This window comes from Trematomus bernacchii, unplaced genomic scaffold (genome assembly GCF_902827165.1).
Source record: "Trematomus bernacchii unplaced genomic scaffold, fTreBer1.1, whole genome shotgun sequence".
NCBI classification, from domain to species: domain Eukaryota; kingdom Metazoa; phylum Chordata; class Actinopteri; order Perciformes; family Nototheniidae; genus Trematomus; species Trematomus bernacchii.
In genome coordinates, this window is record NW_022987564.1 from 8,676,511 (window position 1) to 8,698,061 (window position 21,551).

Here is a 21,551-nt window from a genome sequence, read left to right on the forward strand (position 1 = left end):
CGAGAGAAGCAGCGTATGAGGAGGCCAGCGACGGCGGTTTAGTCCCTGAGATGCAACGGTGGACTTTGTTCAGGCAGTGAGCTAGTTAGCTAACGGCCAGCAGTAAGTTAGCCGTGCTGTGATTAATGCTAACTCCTTAACGTTAGCTGGACGGCAATGCTGGTGGAGTCTTAAAAGTTGATGATCTCGTAATATTTCGCTTCTGTTCATCTCAGTCTAAAGAAGAGCTTTTTTTCACTTTCAGTTTTCGTGGACTGACAGCTCCCTCCGTCCATTCAAACGGCTGTCCTGAGCCGAGAACAACTCTGAATATGGCGAGGGTTTCACACCGAGACTACAAAACTGGCGCTTTTAAATCACTGGACTGGCACGTTGCCCAGCTAGTGTACCCAAGATAAACATTGTTAAATTGGACAATTCATCAAATGGCCAAGGAGAGTGACGGATTTCATGTGTATGTCTCACTGCATGCAAAGGGTTACCACTGCTAAATGCTTATAGACCCTTTCCTCTGTTGAAGCTCAACACATTGATAACGCTAGACATGGACTTGCCCTGGATGTAAAGACTGTCTGGAAATCTCAAACGTCACAGCTGTGTGAGCCTTGCTGCTGGTCCCCAGAGCTTATTTGAGGGCCAACATGTCAATGTCAGGGTCCACGACTGTGCAGCTTTTCACCAAGCTTGTCAAGCATGCAGTGGGCAAGGCAGAGATTCAGCTGAACCGCTGGCTGCAGAGGACTGCCACAGATGACTGTGACAAAATTGACATACTGATATGCAGCGCCTTCGATGAGACAGGGGCCAGCATTGGAAAGTCAGATGGAGACCCTGAGGTTATCTGTGACTCAGGGGGATCGACCTTCAGCAACAGTGGAGAGTTCAGACACCCATGCTGTATCACCACCTTTTGCTTCAAGAGTGCCCTGCTGGCCTGCGTCCTGACTGCTGTGTGCTTCTCCTCAGTTGCACTGGTTCGCCAATACCTCAAGGACCTCCTGCTCTGGGTGGAGAGCTTGGACAGCCTCGTCGGAGCCTTGCTGTTTATAGTTGGTTTGATTATCGTGTCTTTCCCGTGTGGATGGGGGTATATTGTTCTTAATGTTGCAGCTGGCTACCTCTACGGCTTTGTGCTGGGCATGGGACTTGTTATGGTGGGAGTTTTAATAGGTACTTTCATGGCACACCTGGTGTGCAAACGACTATTGACTGACTGGGTGCTGAACAAAGTTGGGAACAGTGAACAGCTCAGTGCTGTCATACGAGTGGTGGAGGGAGGAAGTGGACTCAAAGTTGTGGCCTTAGCGAGACTCACCCCAATACCATTTGGGCTCCAAAATGCAGTTTTCTCGGTGAGTATGAGAACATTACTAACAGAGATCCAACCAAACACAATTTTATTTTTGTATTTCTTAAAGGTCACCTATTATGCAAAATCCACTATTTCCTATCTGTTATACATAAACATGTGTCCCCTCTGTGTAAAGAGATTCTGAAAGTTTCAGGAAAAAAGATTCGCTCACTTTTTGTCCTGATCCATTTATATAAAAACCTGTCTGAAAATGAGCTGATCAGATTTTGGCCACTTTATGTCATAACGATGTTTTGGCTTGTGTAACCATTACCCAATAACCAACCAAGGTAACCCCCCCCACACACACACCTTATCACCTGAATCTCCTCCTAGAGCACAATTGTGTTCTTTTTAGGGATGCCAGAAACTGACCATGATCAAATTCGAAAATCGGATAGCCCTGGCGAATATTAATCGATTATAAGTCATTTTATTTTTTGCTGGACCAACCTACCACACTAGGGAAATCACAATTTCATAATTTTAGTTCTGATGAATTTTGGACATAGTAGATGACCTGTTCATTTAATATTCAAGAGGTTACAGTCAAATAGGAAAGAAATATAAGGGAAATCCTCAGAGAAACGAGACCGATTTCTCTTGTAGAAGAAAAAAACCTTCCTATTAAATGGATTCTATTGTAGCCTAAGGACTGAACTATCAATATACCATTTTTAAGTCTTACTTTTGGTTTTCATATTTGGAGCAATGCTTTTTTCCCAAATGAAATAATGATCTGATGATGATAATGTTGACAAAACCATGGACATCTTTGTTTTCCTGTAAGTATACATCCTCAGCCATTTGTCTAGGCAACACACACCATGTGATCTACATTATGGCGCTAAGCAGTTCCAGGATATTGCTTTCACCTGCACTCCCACGTTTAACCTGAGGCCCTTGACCTTCATACATGGCATGAATAATTTATACTCGCTGATTACCCTTCTCAGTCAACTCATTGATACATCCAAATGAAAAAAAAGCCTCGAGGGATGTGTGACTGTATAGTAGGACGTCAGCTGGGAGGTCATGCAAACTGAAAAATGTTATGCCAGTGGTAATTGAATGATTAATGAAGAATCCTGACTTGCGGGCGAACTTGATGTTATGTAGCTTTTCAGGCCTGGCTCTCTAGAGTATTTCAAGCTATAAAAGCTCTTATCACTGTCTAGCACCAGATTATATCAGATCTCTCACAAGTTGAGCTGGAACCATTAGTCGAATAATCGATTGGTTAAACATCAGAATATAATCCATTGGCTACTATTTTGATAATCGTTTTATTTTGTTCGCATAAAAATGTCAGGAACGTTTTTTTTCAGACTTATATGGAGATTTCCTGCTTTTCTATCAAATTAAACTGCATTTTTTTTAGACAAATTAAGACACCTTGGACTTTGTAATAACCAGGAAGGACATTTGTCAATATTTACAGAAATAGACCAAACACGTTATCTATTCATGTAGAGAAAAATCAGTAGAATAATCAATAACGGAAATAATCATTAGTTGCAGCCCTTCTCACAAGTCCCACATTTTCAGATTGATTCTTTTCACAAAGTGGTGTTACGTTTGTGTTCTAAAAAAATATTCACATGGTATTTTTTTAAATATTAAAATTGAAAGGCTTCAAAAGGTTGAAACTTCAATGTCCTGGAGCTGCACTAACAGCAAAATGGTATCCGGTTTTAAAAATAGGGAATGTGTTTTAAGTGGTAGCCTGTTGAGTTTTGAAGTGCCTTCTTCATACATTGAGACACAAACAAACATTCGGACCGAACAAAGATTCGTCTAGGATGAAATATTCTCCATCTTAAAGTCGTTTTCAGAGTCAGTGTGTTGGCTATTTCATCAATACCTATGCAAACACATACTTTCTGCTTAAAAAAATCAGGCTTTTATAATTGAGTCTCATTCAATGCATTACTTTATAAATACAGAAATATAACTTGCATTAAAATATGTTAAAAAAAAACAAAGTTCAGTTAATTCAGGCTATATTGGAATTCATCTTTACTTAAACATCACATTTGAAAAGCAAAATGCACTGTTTAAAATATTTAACATCCCAGTAAGAAGTGGGGATAAAATGCGTTCAATGTCATCGTATTTCATAGATTCTATTTGAGTGCATTAGTAACATTTTTGTTGTTTTGAATATTGCACTTTATTATTGGTCAAATATCTGGGGAGGAGAGAATAAAAGTATTGTTGAAGGCAGAAACCAGCAGCAGCACACATATCCAGAAGTGGATCCAAAGAGCTTTTAACGGCATTTCTAGCTGAGAGCATTAAGGAGTTGATGCTCAGGCCTGAGGCAGGAAAAGGGAAATAAGATGACGTAAGTGAGATTCACAAGCACAGTAATTGCATGTTGCAAAAACCAGTTAGCGTTCCGTGATACTGATTTACTTGGACATATCTCAGGAGATTTGGTATTTGGCTTTGGCCTTTGACCGCTCTATATTCACACTCGCAAAAATAAACACACTATATTCATTCAAAATAGTTGCAGAGCTTTATTCGCCCATCTTTGGTCAATTTTCATGCTAATAATGCTAGAAGACTCATGATTGATTTGCAAATGGCAGTGTGTTCTTTATACTATGAACATTTTCATTAAAAAAGTTTCAAAAATTGCAATATATAAATTATAAAATATTGTTATGCATTCCAATATATTGAATTGTAACCCTGTATCTTTATGTATCATGTCACCAGATTCCTACCATTACATGCACAATACACAGCCCCCCTAACTGGACTCTTTTCTAATGATTGATCTATCCTGACCTAACTAATGTGTTCACAGTGATGTAACGAAAAACAAGAGTTATTTTAGAGTTGAATCAACATCCCTCTGTTGACAGTGTCAACATAAATTAGAAACAAAATGTTTCCCCAGTGTAGTATTTATTACAGGAACATCTCTTTGAACAGTTATTCTGCCTTACCCTAATTGTAGTATGCTGCCTTTTCCAAATGAATTGTGTTGGGTTATTGTGAAGAGAACAATGTGATCACTTGTTAAATTACTGTTCAGAGTTAAATGGTACAGCACAATCAAACAAGTTATAGGCGTCACTACATGTTAGAAATGTCTATATCATTTGCATTTATTAGGGATGTCCCGATCACCTTTTTTTGCTCCCGATCCGATTCCGATCATTTGATTTTGACAATCTGCCGATACCGATTTTTCCCGATCCGATCTTTATGCAATGCATTAAGAGAAAAAAAAGGTAACATAACGGCTGGTCATCCAACGCTATGCATTCAGCTATCTTGGCTGTTATTCTTTTGGCCTTTTCACTGTTCTGGGGCAGTTTCTCTTTCCTTTTAAAAGTCTCTGAAAGTGTCGGTTGTTTCAGTGCCGTTACCTGAGTGGCCGCTGTGTACTCGTCGTGTTGTTGTTGGTGTTCGTATTAGATTGGTCGTGTTGAACGTAGCTCTGTTCTTTCCACCACGCGGAACCTCCGCCTTGCAAACATTGCATCTGGCTGTTACACTGCCTTCGCTTTCAATTTTATAATACTTCCAAACTCCTGACATTTTCTCTGTCCCGACTCCCGAGGCACCAGCTGAACGTAGCCTCTTGTTAGCTTACTGCTACTATTAGACACTGCGCCCACTCTGTTGCCAGATTTGAGAGAAATAAGCAACCAGGTCTATGAAAACAAGCCCAAAAGAAGCAACACATACATGATGTTGTGTAATTTTAAACCAAAACTAACGCCTCAGGATGACTTTAAGACGTGAACATGGTCATTTTTGTTTTGTAACATTAAATTAAAAAAAGAAAATTTATTAAAAAAAAAAAAAAAAAAAAGATCCCGATCCCCGATTTTTTTCTCCCGATTCCGATCTTTTGAAAATCACGTGATCGGCTCCGATCCCCGATCACGTGATCGGATCGGGACATCTCTAGCATTTATGTCAGTTGAAATAATGTAATAGTCCAATTATTTCCCATTATCATATCGCACAACAAAAAAACAAAACATGTGACAAATGAAAGCAACAAATAAAACCAAATCAAGGGCAATTATAAATGATCCAAGTAGTTTTCTTTGTTCCCAAACGGCTCTTAATTTGACCATATACCTTTTATAATTCAATCAAATGCAGCCCTGTTTTGACTAATGATGTATATGTGTACACATATATCACTTACATTATTCAATACATCCTTTGTACTGAAGTATTAAAAAGTAAAAATTACATGTTTAATATAAATGATTTGCTGTGGCCAATTGTTTTCATTGGCCAATGAATGCACTGACATGCTTGTAGAACCACGCCACACAAAGCAGATAGCAACACCCTGGGTCGTCCTTCCCTACAGGCAGATCACGCAGCCTGCGTGGGGCCTCACCTCGCGGAGGGGGCCTCAACTGAGCCGCAAATGCGGCGCGCTTATTAGTGTGGCGCGGCACGGTTTCGGTGCTGCGAGGCTCCACTAGCACCCAACCGTCAAATCATAAAAAAAACATAATACAAATAAATGTATTGCAATGCTCAAAACAACAGCATCCAACAGTCTCTAATCCTTGGATATTACATGTCACTGCATGCATGCAAGGAGCACCCGTAGCGCGGAGATCATCATATCATTCTGTCTTGTATTAGCCTACTTAACAAAACATTTTTAAAAGGCTCGTTCGCGCGAGCCGGCTCCCGTCGTTCACTTAAAGAGCCGGCTCGTTCGCGACCGACACATCACTAATACACTTTGATCCGGAGCAGGTAGTGCATTATTTATGACGGCACTTTCAGATAAGAGTCAATTGGTGAGCTGATAATCCAAGTAATCAGCTGACTGTAGGAACAAGAGGTACGGCAGGCAGTAAACATTTATACTGCACTTGTCCAATGACCAATAACCATCTTAAATCCAAATTCTTGGGCTGTGATATTAGAGATGAACAGTGAGTAGTTATTTCAGCATGAGTCAGGGCCTGACCCTGTGAGTGCTTTTGAAAAGGAGAGAGAATGAATCTTCAACATACAGCTGGGAATGAAATTCAGGGTTGAGTTTAAACTTCGGGCTGAACGTGAGACTCTTTGTGATGCTAAAGATGACTGATTCCTCTGTCATAGTCCAACACTATTACATACATATACAGTTCTTCTGTTTTCACGGTTGTCCTTTGCGTGATTTACTTAAACGGCTTCTGTTCGTTGTTGATTCATACTCTTGTCCTCCTGGGTTGGTACATTGCTCTGTGTCCAAAGGTTGTGATGTGTCACTCGTGCAAGGATCATGGCTTTAGCTTTAACAGTTGTCACAGCATTGAACTCACTGTTTCATTCTGCAGAGGTGAAAATGAGGTGTCAAATTGAAAGGGACAGACTGTGTACACTGAGTTGCCCAGCTGCTGCCACTGTCACTGGAATTATTGGTGCTCCACAATCAATTTCCCGGGGTGAAATTAAAAGGCTGGCTAATTGACAGAACAGTAAAATGCTGCTTTTCAGCTTGCTCTGAGTTGTTTTTTTTACTACAAAAGCTAGCAAACAATCACCTAATGAAAAAGGACGTTGGCTTTCAAATGGCTCAACCTCAACTGCTCAAAACTGGGTCATATTTGGTTGTATGCCAGTTTGCATCTGTCATATTTCCTTTGGATAGTTTCAACTTATGACAGCTGTTTGTATTTGGAAATGCACCTTCTCTGTTTTTGACTCATTGTCATGACTTTTGAGAATGCTCCCGTTGACATTTTCAGCTTTACAGGTTCGAACACATAAAGGGCCAGGTTAACCAACTTAACCCTTTAGAACAGGGGTGTCAAACTCAATTTCATCGCGGGCCACATCAGCATTGTTGTTGCACTCAAAGGGCCGGCGGTAACTTTAAGACTATATAAAAATACATATATAATTATTTAATATATATAAAATAATGTATTATATTATTGCCTCTGCATTGGATTATTATCGGATAGGGTAATAACTTCATAATTAACTACGTCTGAAAGCAGAAGTCTAGGGCAAATAACTATGGGCTCAGAACAGTCTCATAATACACACATGCACACAGAAGGATTCAAACTTGTATTTCATGATCCGCAAAAGGATTCACACTTGTATTTCCGGATCCACACTTGTGTTTTTCAATGCACACACTAGGGCTGTGCAATTAATCGTATTTTAATCGCAATTACGATTTTGGCCTGCCACAATTACGAAAACAACATAATCGAAAAAAACAATTATTTAGCTTTGCTAGGTTGTGACAGTGCACTGCAACATATTTGATCTCATTAATTTTGGTCTCATTTATTTGTATTTATCATATTTATATATGTTTAGTAGCTTGGGGAAGTGCGCTCCAAAATATATGTTGATCTTGTTTATTGGTATTTATTATTTTGATATTATTTATTTAAATGTATCATTTATTTTATTTATTTTTGTATTGGTTTTTCAGTTGAATTATACGTTCAGGGTAATCAACAGTTAAAAAGATACTGTTCAAATTATTATTTGTATTTGTTTTAAAGTTCAATAAATGGATGTTTTCAAAGTCAATGAATAATCGTATTTAATAATCGTGATATCAATTATTGACCCAAATAATCGTGATTATGATTTTTGCCATAATCGCACAGCCCTAGCACACACACTCCCTTTCATATACATGTAAATAAAATCCAAATACAGAAAAAAGTTTTACATATGTATTTTTGATCCTCACATATTTGTTTTCCGTTTAAAACCGCTGCACCTACAAACACAAACCGCTTTCTCTGCATGGATCGCTGTGCATTCGTGTGTGGGTTTTTTGAGACTCCCCTGACGGTCACCCGATTCGTACTTGTAATTTTTTCTATCTATAGCCAATCAGATGTCTCCTTCATTCTAAGCCAATCACATGAGCGCGCCCCCAGGAGGGTATGATTTCTTGCGTTCATGACGTAGCACTTCATATACGCATTTTGCGCTGTCCGGAGATGACAGGTCCATGGAGCCTGCAGGCGCTAATCTCAGGACCGAAGGACCGTAGTATAGTCGTCTTTATTTTTACGGTATTATTATTCAAAGATAAATAAGGAAGTGTGTGTTATATGAGATGGCAGAGAGGTTTCAGCTCCGATTATTAAATCAAAGAGGCTTAATGTTTTCAATTATATTATTTCACTATAGCTATGTGGACGTTGACAAAATGAATCAATAGCGGGTGTAACTAAAATACAAGACCGTTGACAGTTCACTGTCTAGCACCCACGGAAAGTGGCGCTGTACCTTTAATAATATAAAAGCTTGTATTTGCGTGCATTTCCTGTTCGGAAAGTGGCGATGTACTGAGAGTGGAGGTGTCCTGAGATTAGCGCCTGTAGGCAGGCTCCATGGACCTGTCAGCTCCGGACAGCGCAAAATGCGTACATTAAGCGATACGTCATGAACGCAAGAAATCATACCCTCGTGGGGGCGCGCTCATGTGATTGGCTTAGAATTGAGGAGACATCTGATTGGCTATAGATAGAAAAAATTACAAGTACGAATCGGGTGACCGTCAGGGGAGTCTCAAAAAACCCACACACGAATGCACAGCGATCCATGCACAGAAAGCGGTTTGTGTTTGCAGGTACAGCGGTTTTAAACGGAAAACAAATATGTGAGGATCAAAAATACATATGTAAAACTTTTTTCTGTATTTGGATTTTATTTACATGTATATGAAACGGAACACATTTGTGTGTGGATCCGTAAATACAAGTGTGAATCCTTCTGTGTGCATGTGTGTATTATGAGACTGTTCTGAGCCCATAAATAACTGCAAGTCTCTTCAGTGCGCACGTCACAAAATGATTTAAAAAGAAAAGCCAAATTCTGGAAAAATCGAAAGTCAAAATCAAAAAAAAGAAGTGAAATTATTTTGGGGAAAAAAAGTAACATTTTGAAAAAAAGGCAAATTCTGAGAAAATGGCATATTTGAGATGCATTGTGGGACATGTAGTTTATGGGCAACGTGCTTCTGTAAATCGGCATGTACCCGTATAATAAACATACAATATTCTTTGTGGGGCCGCATCAAATGAAGTCAAGGGCCGGATTTGGCCCCCGGGCCTTGAGTTTGACACCCCTGCTTTAGAATGACCTATAATAGTGCAATAAAAACTTGGCCATTGTATCAAATTATTTTATTTAAATTTTTTTTAATATTAATCCCACATTTTGGGAAAATATTTGGCCTCTTGCGAGTTGATTTGGATGGCTAATATTGCTTTAAAATCACATATAATGTCTTGATTTCCATGTATCAACGGGCAACGTGATTAATCTAGTTTCCAAACCAAGTTTCAGCCCATTGTTTAGCTGTCCAGACAACAACTATGTACTCTCACCGCTCTCATTGTCTATATCATTTATCGTTTATAAGTCTCAGGAGTCGGTAGAGACTTAAACAGGAGCTAAAACAAGAGTAAATGTTATCATTATTAGAAGTAAACCTTCATTCAAGGTTGGTGGGACTGGAGAAAAAAATGAAGTTGTCAACTCCTCGCACGAACCTCATAGTTGAACTCTGAAGGTCGGAGCAGAGCATCTCACCTGGGGGTTGAGCTGCTGCTGCCAGGAGCAGAGGAGCAGGCTAATGAGCTGAGTCCCATAGTCTGCTGCCTCCTCTCTTCCTTTTGCCCTCCTGCCTTCAGGGAGTTCAAACCCAGCTCTCCTAACTGTATACCTTGCAATTCATCATACCTTGTCGTTCATTATGAAGCCTAGCTGATAATTAATCTTTATTATCTTATTCTCCACAATAAAAGGTCAAGCTGCCCGTGGTGAGGTACTTTATGGACCCCACAGTGGAGTTATGTGTTGTCTGCTCTGCCCTTGGTAAGCATTTTCTTTGGATGAGGCTGCATTTCACCGTGCCCGCTGCCTCTTTCTGCTGAAGTGGACGGTGCTACATTATAGCGGGTAACCTAAAACGACACCAAGAATGCAGTAGTTAGCAAAACATTGGGACGGCTAAGGAAAAATGTTTGAGAATCCTTTGTGCACAAAGCGGGCATATTCAAGTCGGCGTGTGCATTTTATTACATGAAATCCCTGCTCGCTGGCCTGGGTCCATCCTGTTGTCATAAAGAGCTCATGAACTGATGAATTAGCAATTTCCTCGTGTGATTTACAGGACCCTAACTACAGGGCAGACATGCTTGTGCAGCCAGTACTTACACACTGTTCCTCACCCTACACTTTAAAGGGTAAACCCTGCGCGTGTCCAGATAAAAATCAAAAGAGCATTACAGAAGCAATCCTACATTTACTATGCAGTCAAGATACACTACTCTTGTTTTTGTTTACGAGCACAAACTCAGATCTGCATTGCTGTTCTGAATAAATCAGGTCAAGCCGAGGATGGGGTGTTTTTTCACTTGAATTTGCAATTTATCTTGATACACGGGCTTGCAGAAGCGAGTGGGAGGTTCAGTGGGAAGTCTCTGCGCAGTTATAAAAATACCGACTAGCCCTTCCCTGGTCGTATAAGACAGCTGCATACGCTACATGCCCCGGTGGGAAGAGACTTCAGAGGACATGTGCTTTACAACTCAGGGATGATAGCTCAGAGAAAGAGAGTGCATTCTTCTCCTGCTCTCACAGGCTCACATGTCATATCTCAGAGATCAGCTGAAGGCATTTTGAACGTGTTGACAAATGGTGTCGACACATCACTGCTTATCTTTCAAGGGGAAAAGCCTTTTACATGATTATGTGGAGGAAAAACTGCACAACTACCAAGTCAGGATAAAAACTTGATAATATGGTCTGGATTGGCCAGGTTTTCATAACGTACATTTCCTATAAAGTGTAAGCCAGACTCTTATCAGTGTGTAGGATGAGTGGGTTTAGGATTTATCACAAGGAGGAAACACTTAATTGTACCTTGTTGTAGTTTGGACCAGGCAGTGTCTTGTAGGAACACGCCGCCATCAGCCACAGTACACAGTGCCAAGGTCACATCCTCACTTACCTGCTGATGTCATCATTTAATCAAGGGATCAAGGGTGATGGCAAAGCAGACCCATGTTTATTTCTAGGTGGAGGTACTGCAATATGAAATGAGACACTGAGCTGCACGTGTGATATGTTCAAAGTACATTTACAAGATGGCACAGGGATCATGAAGACTATTTTTGTGGCTCAAAATTACAATTTTTGCAGCGACTCTCCAAAATGACATTATAGTGGTAAACATTTTTTTTATTTCTCATCGGATATTACACATATTCTACAGGGCGAGTGAAATAATTTAAATCTGACTTGATTTTTCAACCACATTTCTTTCTACTCCAGAGTGGTGGTTATATGGTAGTAGTTCAGTAGTTATAATTCATGCAAATGTGTGATACACTTGAGCTAACCCAGCTAAATTGAGATAAGATAAGATGGAGCTTTATTTTCCTAGTGGTAAATGTGCCTTGTTCATCAATGTTCGTATTATAAAGTCACAGCAAAACGACAGTTACAATGTCTTCAGGAACATATCAAATAATTTGCCGCCATATTTATTACTATAGTTGGAATCATTTCATCCCGTGTTATAGTTTTCATAGGTACACATCTAATAATAAAAATGTTTTGTATGCAGGTTGGTGACAAATGTCAAAGTATTACTGACCCTGTCTTTAACCTGGTTCCAGTTTTTAAATGTCCGAACCTTTGTTGGCAAACTGAAATGTTGAGTGAGGTATTTAGCCTTGCTCTTTGAATTATAAGTTTAGGTTCTTAAATATTTGTATCTTGTGTTATTTCATTTATTTGAAACATAAACAGATTTAACAATGGATGCGTAGGACCACAACAACGATTAGACCTTAACCCTAGTCTTAATTCAGCACAATAGGGGCTGTTGAACAATGGCATTGTAGTACTACAGCAGATGTGTTCCACTGTGCTTTGTTCTCTTATCAGAAGGTCTTTATAACATATTCCTCTTTTCTTTAGATCACAGACGTGTCCTTGCCAAATTACCTGGTGGCCTCCTCTGTGGGTCTGTTGCCCACTCAGCTTCTCAACTCGTACCTGGGCACCACGCTGCGCACCATGGAGGACGTCATTGCTGAGCAGAGCGTCAGCGGGTACTTCGTCTTCAGCCTGCAGGTCAGCTGCCGGTCACAAAGGAAGCATTTATCAAACTCTCTCTCTGTTTATCTTTACATTGTTTATCTTTACATTTACAAACATTACCGTTCGCACATGCCTCTCAGAGTCTCAAACAACTTGTGTAATATATTCCAAACTTGCATATCCAGTTAGATGTTTTTGAAATAGATTTGCTGTTACACATGGTCTTATGGCGCATTTCCACTACAGGGCCTCGCTCGGTATGGCTGGGCCTCGTTAGGACTGGCTCACTTTATGCTGCGTTTCCATTACAGTTTAGGAACTGGGGCAGTATCTATAGTAACGCAGTGTAGGCGGAGCCGTGACGTCATCTTCAATGAGAACCACAGAAAAACAACATCAGCCGTTAGCTGTTAGCACTCAGAGCTCACAGCTCCTCATATATGTTCAGAAACTAGACAAAAGTTAAACAAGTACACACCACAGACTGCCTGTGTCATGGTGAATACAGTCGCTGCTTTATTTATGTCTGTATAGGCCGTTGTTGTGAGTGTGGACGGTCGGAGCATAAGTCGTTAGCTTAGCCAATCTCCATTTAGAAAACACGCATTTTAAAAGGTGTTTCGCCTGCCGTCTGTCTGCAGACTGGCCAAAGCATTAATTCATGGTTTTTACTAACCGGTATCAGTATGTTGTTACTTCGGCATCATTTTGAAACGTGTATTACAATTAAATCACGGTCAAATATGTTCATTTTGTTGTAGTTGTAGCCCCCTTGCCAGCGATTCTCTCTCTAGTTTAGCATACTCAGCCCGACTCAGCCTGGTTGTTGGCCCGGAAAGAACCTCGATTTTATGGGGCCAGAAAAACTGTGAAAAAGTACCCGCTAGCCGGAACTACGCCAAGTGGAAACGCAACCAAAAACGGGCCGGGCACGGCACGCTTAAAGCAAGCTCCGCGCTGTAGTGGAAATGCGCCATTACACACCCTTACAACCAATAGCAGTCAAACCATGTTGATCAATTTAAATGTATAATTGACAAAAGTTATTTAGATTTTGAACAAACCCCTGCCATGTGCTTTGGATCATTTTTGAGGGAGATATACATTTTTAACCTGTTTTTGAGATCATATTCTACCCATGCAATGAGCCCTTCATAAGAGGAATAAGCACAGTAAACCTGAAAGAGTACCTTTTTTATGAGCGTCTCCACGGCCACCATTTGCTTTAATCTTTTTTATTTGGAATCTTTTTTCAACACTTTTTTTAAACACGTCCTGGTTTGACCCACATCATTTAGGCACATGTTTGCTTGGTGCTTTTTTCCCCCTTCCTTGTATTTAAAACAGACATCTTACTGAGCCTGTCAAACCGTATCCTAGGACAAACGAGCCTCGACATTTTCCCCTCCCCTAAGTCTTCAGTTACATAACCGTCTAGAGTGCTAATTCCAAGCCTTGTGTAGTAATGCTAAAAATGCCCCCACTTCTGTTCAGCTCAGTCAAAGATCATTTGAGTCTCTCACCACGCCTCCAACAGCTGTTGAGCTTCTTTATATCCTCGGTGCTACGGCATTATGGGTAGGTGCTTTTGACACATTAGCAGGGGTCAGAGGTCAAGGCCAAGGGTCAGTTTAACATCAAGTAGGCGACGTCAGGTTCTCATGCAGAACTGAAAGCTGTTGCTCCTAATCGACAACTGGCCTTAATCAGGAGGAAGCTTGAACACTGGTGGTGGGAAACCAGATTATCTCTGTTCTTACCGTCTTAGGCTTTACGTTTCTCCGGTGTTAAGATGTCTACTATTGCTAACTCTTGTCAAGAAAAGGTATAATTGTCTAATGAATAATCACACAAACCTTGTTTCATTCACGTATTTTAAGTGCATTTCGAAGTATTTTGTAAGAAGAGCTATACCCAAATGACAAAACTCCATATCACTTTCTCTACTGCGCAGACATTTTGTATCAGTTGTTTGAGAAAGCATGAAACAAACCTGCTGACATGAATACAAAAATGTAACTTATCCAATTGAAACAAATTCCCAGAGACCTCATACATGTCTTAAAAATCAAGGACTTTTGTTTAAACGTCTACTTTTTGCTTTACCCGTTAACTGGTGGATTACAGCCATGCGTTGGCTTTACTAGCATCACTAGCATACATGAAAGAAACTACCCTGTTAACCAATCATTTGCTCCAAACCAGTTCATGGAAAACAACTGCATTACTTTATGACACCATTTCAACTTTCGTCTGCAATTTTTGTGAAAATGGAGCTCGAGACACAGCTAATGAGTCTGATGTATTGTCATGTACAGATGTTATGTGTGTGTCAAACCAAACGCCCTGACTTTCCTCCGTGTTTCCTCTGCAGATCGTCATCAGCATCGGCCTGATGTTCTACGTGGTGCACCGGGCACAGGTAGAGCTCAACGCCGCCATCGCCGCCTGCCAGATGGAGCTGAAATCGTCGCACATGAACGGCTCGTCCACCAATCACAGCGGCTTCACCTACTGCAGCAAGAGAGCGGCGGCCGGCAGCGGAAACTGCATCAACGTGGTGTGACCTACCACTCAGTCGCTGAATTGTAAGACTTCAGAGCCCCCTCTATGTTTAGACGGTGTCTGAAATGTTTTCGGGGGGTTTATAATTTCCAAAATCTTGTTCTGGCAACACTACGGAGAAAAACCCTGACCGCGTGCATCCTTAGTCGGTACGATGTTTTAGATGTGTGGATCACGCACCCTTTAAGAAACGGTGCTGATGGAAGATGCTACACATCTTGTTGGATGTTTTTTTTCTTTTTTTTAAGACACTTCTCAACCTATTAACTTAGTTTACTTTGTTACAGGAGTTGTCAATGAAATGATGATATTTAGAGATTTAAGAGGTGGCTAAATGAGTGAGTCCGTACAAACAATAACTAGGCATTAACTGCCTGCTAACACCATGAATGTGCAATCTGGAGCTTTCTGGAAGGAATTTCCATTTCAGTGTCAAAGAAATGCCAACCTATGCACCTTTCACTTCATCCATTTTTATTTGACTCAAGCTATTTATGATCTACATCCAGTGCTAATTCACGGTACAAATAATAAGGGCCTTATTACTTTTGTAAAAGAAAATTTGACTTTTTAGTCCAGTTCCTTTTTTAAGTGTCTTATTTTTGGACTATGGAGAGAGGGGAGAGCTCTCAGCGAGAACTACTGTGTGATTTCTGCTGGCTTCCTACCACATCAGCTGAATCCGCCTTGTCTGCCCGGACATGGTTTTGGCGCTTCTGCAGTTTTTTGATAAGAGCAGCTGGGGAGCAGAGCAGATTTCACAGCACGAAACTCAGGAATGTTTCTGCCAGGAAGGTTGAAGTGATCATCAGCTCCTCGGTAGCACAGACACACGTTCTGCTACACTGCGCCCGGACCGAGATGTCAAGCTTTCCTGTTAATGTTTATATTCATTTTCAATTAGGTTTTTACATTTGTTTTTCGTTATACATCTTTGGCTGTGAGATTATCCATTAGGATTATTACATAATTTGTGTTTAAGTTAAGTTGTTTTGACAATTCTGTGCAATACATCAACAAGCGGTGATTAAATGGCATGAATGTGGTATTTCAGTGCTGAAACCAAACTAATCAGAAATGCTCTAAAGCATCAACATAACACAAAGCTGAGTTTATTTAAGGTATTACTTAGATTCTATGTGAGTAAGCTAGATGAGATAGAGAAGCTGTTATTTTGTATGTGCCATCATTAGGTAAAGCTTATCATGACACTGAGGCTATATGTGACGTCTGACTGACCGTATTTTATTACTTAATGTTAATTATGGACCGGTTCTTTATAATACGACAAAGCTCTCATTCTGTAGGTTCTCTTGCACAGTCCACTACAAACAGATGTACATTATTTTCATACAGATGAGTTACACTTGGAAGGGGTTTGGTTGCTCAAAAGTTGAGGCTGATGTGTCTCAGAAGCCGACAATCAAACACAACACGGACACTAAGTGATGAATGTGATAATGTTTTTTATTTTTACATGAATTATTGTGATGCTGCTCCTCAGACAAAGTCTGGTTGAGGAATAATAAGGGCTCCTATATGAAATCTTCATCTCTGTGTATTTGTAATGCTGGCACACCTTTTAGTTTTTCATTTTTTGTACTAAAGTTTGTTTTTCTTTCTTCAAAGCCAGATGTAATGTTCGCCCTACACATTCCATGCTGTCAGTCCTCTTCAAAGCTGTAGAGTTATTGCCATGCTAAGTGTTGATTGAAAGGGCCCCTTGCTGTCTGAATTTAGCAATAATGTTTGAAAGCAAAAACAATATGATAGAAATCATGAGATCTGTTGCCAAGTGTTGAGAAGAGCTGTTTACTAAGGATGTTAAAGACTGACTCGTGAACATGAGGGAACAAAAACTGCTTTTGAGTTGTTAGTCGAGCCATGTTCCTCTGTAAGGATGAATATAAATATTACAGGTTATTGTTTCAGTGTTCAACCTGCCTGTTGCCTCCCGCTGCCTCTGATTGATTGATTGAAAAGTTTATTAACAGCTTGTATATTGGGTACAGTACAGTACAGCTCAAAACAGATATTTCTGCGCTGCCACTTGAGTGAAAGAGACACAGAAAACCTCTCGAGTCCCGAAACATACCGATCCCTCATTGATGTGCAGAAATCAGACCTCTCGTTATGAAAATCTTCTAAATCCAATTTAGACACGTTTTCCAGTTTATTACTTGAAATGAACGGTTAGGTAAAGAGAGATGAGTTCATTTTATGGCTGCAAGATTTTATCAAATCTCGTCACCATTAATTTTTTTTAACGCCATATAAATTATTTTGAGTTCTAGCTGTGACCCCACCCTCCAAACAAAATGTGAGTCAATGAAGTCAACGTTATACCACGTTAAATGCAAAAATCGAATCGATGAAACTTGATCAGCCACAGTTCATTGACATTTTTGAAAACTTGAGATTGTGGGAAAATGAGCAGTGAAGGCGTTCCTCTTAGGTGGTTTCTACTTAACTTAGATATAGTTATGCAACAACTGATTCCTAAGGGAAGTATATTTCATAGACACCCACACAGACCTGCACCTGGGATGTAACTGGACTGTTAAGAGGAGTACAGTGTGATGTCATTAACTCAAAGGTCACGTTTAGGGTCTCGTTCGGTGCTATGAAATGCAATACTTCCCATCTGTATCAAGTGCATTACACATATACTGTATTTTGTAATACAGAGAATTTTACAGTGTATAAATATTGATATTTATCGCTGTACAATGCTTGTTCAGTGTTATTTATGAGAGAGAAAATAAAACAGACTTTGTTACAAAATGTTGGTTCAGTTTTATTACTTTAATGTTTTCTATGTGGTCCACTCCTCTGTTTAATAATTTACATCTCAGGATGACTTATGTAATACAGAGTCAACCTCTCTTGTCTGTAACCTTGTTATTTAAGATGGACTTTAACAGCCTGAAGTGACTGATATCAGTGGGAAACTCTGAATTCTTGACAGATGTTTTCACAGAAATGTGTTACTTATATCTCAACCATTACATCGCGTACTTTCCCCACTCATAACCGCACCCCACATCCTCGCTCGAGGCACTATATTGAGAGATTGTGAAAGTCTTACATGTCTTCTTTAAGACTAGTGAAAGAAAACACCCATAATGCACATGTACGTGTTAATTTTACTAATGTTGTCTTATTTTTATCTGCAGGTTTTCCCTCTTCTAACCAAACGTAAGCATTAGATAATGCCATCAATTATTTTTTTAAATAACATTAAGGACTTCTAATACAAAGAAATATTGTCCTAATGCAACTTATCAACATAGCAACAATCATGATGAAATCTAACATGTTTTACCCTGTTTATTCTTTCAAATTGTTTGGAATTATTAAACAAAATGTAGTCTTTTCCTCACAGAGAAATCTACACTACATCAACACCATATGACAAACATGACTGTCTCTATTCTGATGGGTTTAAAAAGGGTTTGTTCATACATCATTCATAGCCCTAATTATATAATATTTTATTCATAAAAACATGGCAACATTTATTACTATTACTATTTATTTATAAATATCCAACATTTCCTCTTTTGACTCGTTTAAAATATGGAACAAACTTTTTATTTCAAAATATTTGTATGAATTTTCTTGTTCAACACAGAATTCCCACAGATGGGCCAAAAAGAAATGTTATAGAAAATAAAAAAAGCACCAACAGCAAAGTCTTGTGTGGAACAAACTTTTGAACCTGGCTTGACCCAATGTTCAGATATCTGTTCTTGAAATGTATGGTAATTAGTACATCATTAATAAGGTACTGCCTCTTTGCATATTAAAACACATTTTCAGAAACCTATTTATAGATATGTATATCTTTGTGTACGTAATCAACTGGGGAGGTTGAAGGTTGATATCTATCAGGTAACATTATACCTTATTCACCTCCAGTGGTGGCCCTCAGTATGACTTCGTCCTCAACCCTTTGAAAGACAAAATGTTCTCTCAGGAGGTTTCCCCTTATCTTGCAAAAATCTGAATAGCTGTCAGTGCTCAAATATGCACCAGAAGCAGCAGCACTGTACGGTCTGAAATAACGCTAGCTGCTGGGGCCGTTTGTCACAGCGATTTTGAAGGGAATCAGTGATGGATGTAGCGGTGGTGATGTAGAGTGGAGCACCACTTACGCGTGCCCTTGCCATGCCCTGCCTGTGACAAGCTATCTGTACAGGGGGAGGTGTGTGTGTGTGTGTGTGTGTGTGTGTGTGTGTGTGTGTGTGTGTGTGTGTGTGTGTGTGTGTGTGTGTGTGTGTGTGTGTGTGTGTGTGTGTGTGTGTGTGTGTGTGTGTGTGTGTGTGTGTGTGTGTGTGTGTGTGTGTGTGTGTGTGTGTGTGGACAGAGTCTGACACACACCGTCCAGATAGATCCTGCTCACACACATACAGTGGGAACGTTGCCCACAGCCATCTGCTCACACCCCAGATACATCAAAAACAAAAACCCAAAGAGAGCACAGCCACGGTCCATCAATCACACAGCAGACCAGACCCCCCTTTTTGCATTCTGTCCCCCCTTTTTTTTACCAGGAGCTGCAGCACAGTTTCTCTGCTGATCTTCACAAGACCAGCCGATCTCTTCCGGGCTCGGGTCAGATCTGTGTCCGATCCATCATCATCCAGTCCTGCTTCAAAGGACAAACCTCGTCCCAGAGCCTCTCCGGCAGCACACACAAACGTCCACACAAACCAAGAACATTCATTTTGACGGGCCTCAAATGAAAGCCCTAGTTCTCACTGAGGGCTACGTGTTTGGAGGAGGGCTCCAAAAATAAATCTGTGAGGCTGTTGAAAATAAAAGCTCAGAGTGAAATTATAAAATATAAAAACAGAGTGAGGGAAATGATCTTGGAATACATCCATACAGCTTTCCAGAGGGAAACTTATGGATGATTATATATTTGTTGGAGGAGGGAAATGTTGATGGGCCTCTGGCAGCAGAGGGATGCTGCTCAAGGCAGGACGTTGGATCACATGACCAGTTACTTGGCCCCGACAGATGTTGCCTCCATCTGTAGCACCAATGACCTGCTGCTCCACTCCTCTCTGCTGAAGTGGGAAACTGCTCAGTACACAAACAGGAGAAAATAGTGCACCTCTAGAGGACCAGGATCCTGTATTCTATACCGTTTGTCTCTGGCCATGCATGCTGACCCTCACCCTATATTTATTAGTTCATTAATTACATTACAGTATTCTGGGTGGGCATTCAACAAAACATGTTTAACACTTTACTGGATTTAAAACTCAGATGTAATGATTATATGACTGACTGAAGGGTTATTCATTAAACACATGCATTACAGTCTTTCTCGATTGTTAACACACATTTGTTTTTTAATTGCTCAGTTTCTCAGAACACTAAACACAATTCACAAAACCACACACCAAAGTGCAAAACACCACATTTCGCCTGCTAAATGAAGAACTGCACTCAAAACTACATAAACACTTACCAAATATAACACACTTCATTCATAATACTAGATTGTTTGACCACCCAACTACACACTGCTGAGCATAATCTAAAGCACTTTCATCTGTTATGGGCTATGCTCTGTACATAGAGGTTTCTGCAGAGAAAGATGGCTGGAGTATACAGAAATACAGTAAATGAAGAAATACAAATTAGTTGTTGAATAAAATCACATTTTATTCAAAAATAACATTGTGCAACATGCATCTCAGCACATAGTTACTATGCTTCGGATCTCTCTAAGTGTGATGGCATTGTTTGCCAAAACCCAGTTTGTAACTGCTGCTACCTGTGCCTCATTGAAAATCCTTAGCCTTCCACCTGCACCTCTTTGTTTCTCAGTCCTTCAGATAAACAACAAAGATATAGTGGTTGGTCAGTGTCTGTGTTGCATAAAAGCAAGTTGACCACAGTCAATTGTGCAGGATTTTTGTACAGTTATAGTATGCAACATGCCAACAATTCAATTACAGTAATAAAGTAAATACGTTTCACACAACAGATATAAGCACTGATATATCATGAATTATGCAGAGCTAAAAACTGCTAACCTGTTTTCAAGTCTAAGTGTCCGGATTACAGAGGCGACAGTACATCGGCTTAGATTAGGCTGAACCCTCTGTCCAGCCTCTGAACCCTCTGTCCAGCCTCTGAACCCTCTGTCCGGCCTCTCTCATCGTCAAACCATGGTTGATAACATTTCATTTCATTAGAGAGTACTCTTCTTTGTCCACGTCCTCTCCCTCCAGCTCTACCTCTACCTCTCATTCTTCCTCCTCTCACTCTCACCCACATCTTCCTCCTCCTCTCACTCTCAGCCCAGCTCTTCCTCTTCCTCTTCCTCTTCCTCTTCCTCTTGCTCTTGCTTCCATGTTGGCTTCCATTGTTGCTGTAAGAAAGTACTCACCTGTGGTCTTTTTATAGTGCTAACATCCTGATTGATGAGCCAACAATTATGCTATCAGGTGTTTGGTCAGGTGGAACGTGTTTCTTGATCATTGGTCCATGTGTGAGGCATTTTGAATATCAGTGTTTTAAACCAGCTAACACG

General features: G+C 40.1%; 1 protein-coding gene across 1 annotated transcript; it reads left to right on the forward strand.

The window, feature by feature from the left end:
• Window positions 1-641: 641 nt before the first annotated feature.
• On the forward strand, window positions 642-15,109 carry tmem64 (transmembrane protein 64). The gene is made up of 3 exons (XM_034125207.1): window positions 642-1,352; window positions 12,311-12,466; window positions 14,808-15,109. The coding sequence occupies exons 1-3, from the start codon at window positions 642-644 to the stop codon at window positions 14,997-14,999; spliced, it is 1,059 nt and encodes a 352-aa protein (XP_033981098.1). The 3' UTR covers window positions 15,000-15,109.
• The last annotated feature ends 6,442 nt before the right edge of the window (window positions 15,110-21,551 follow it).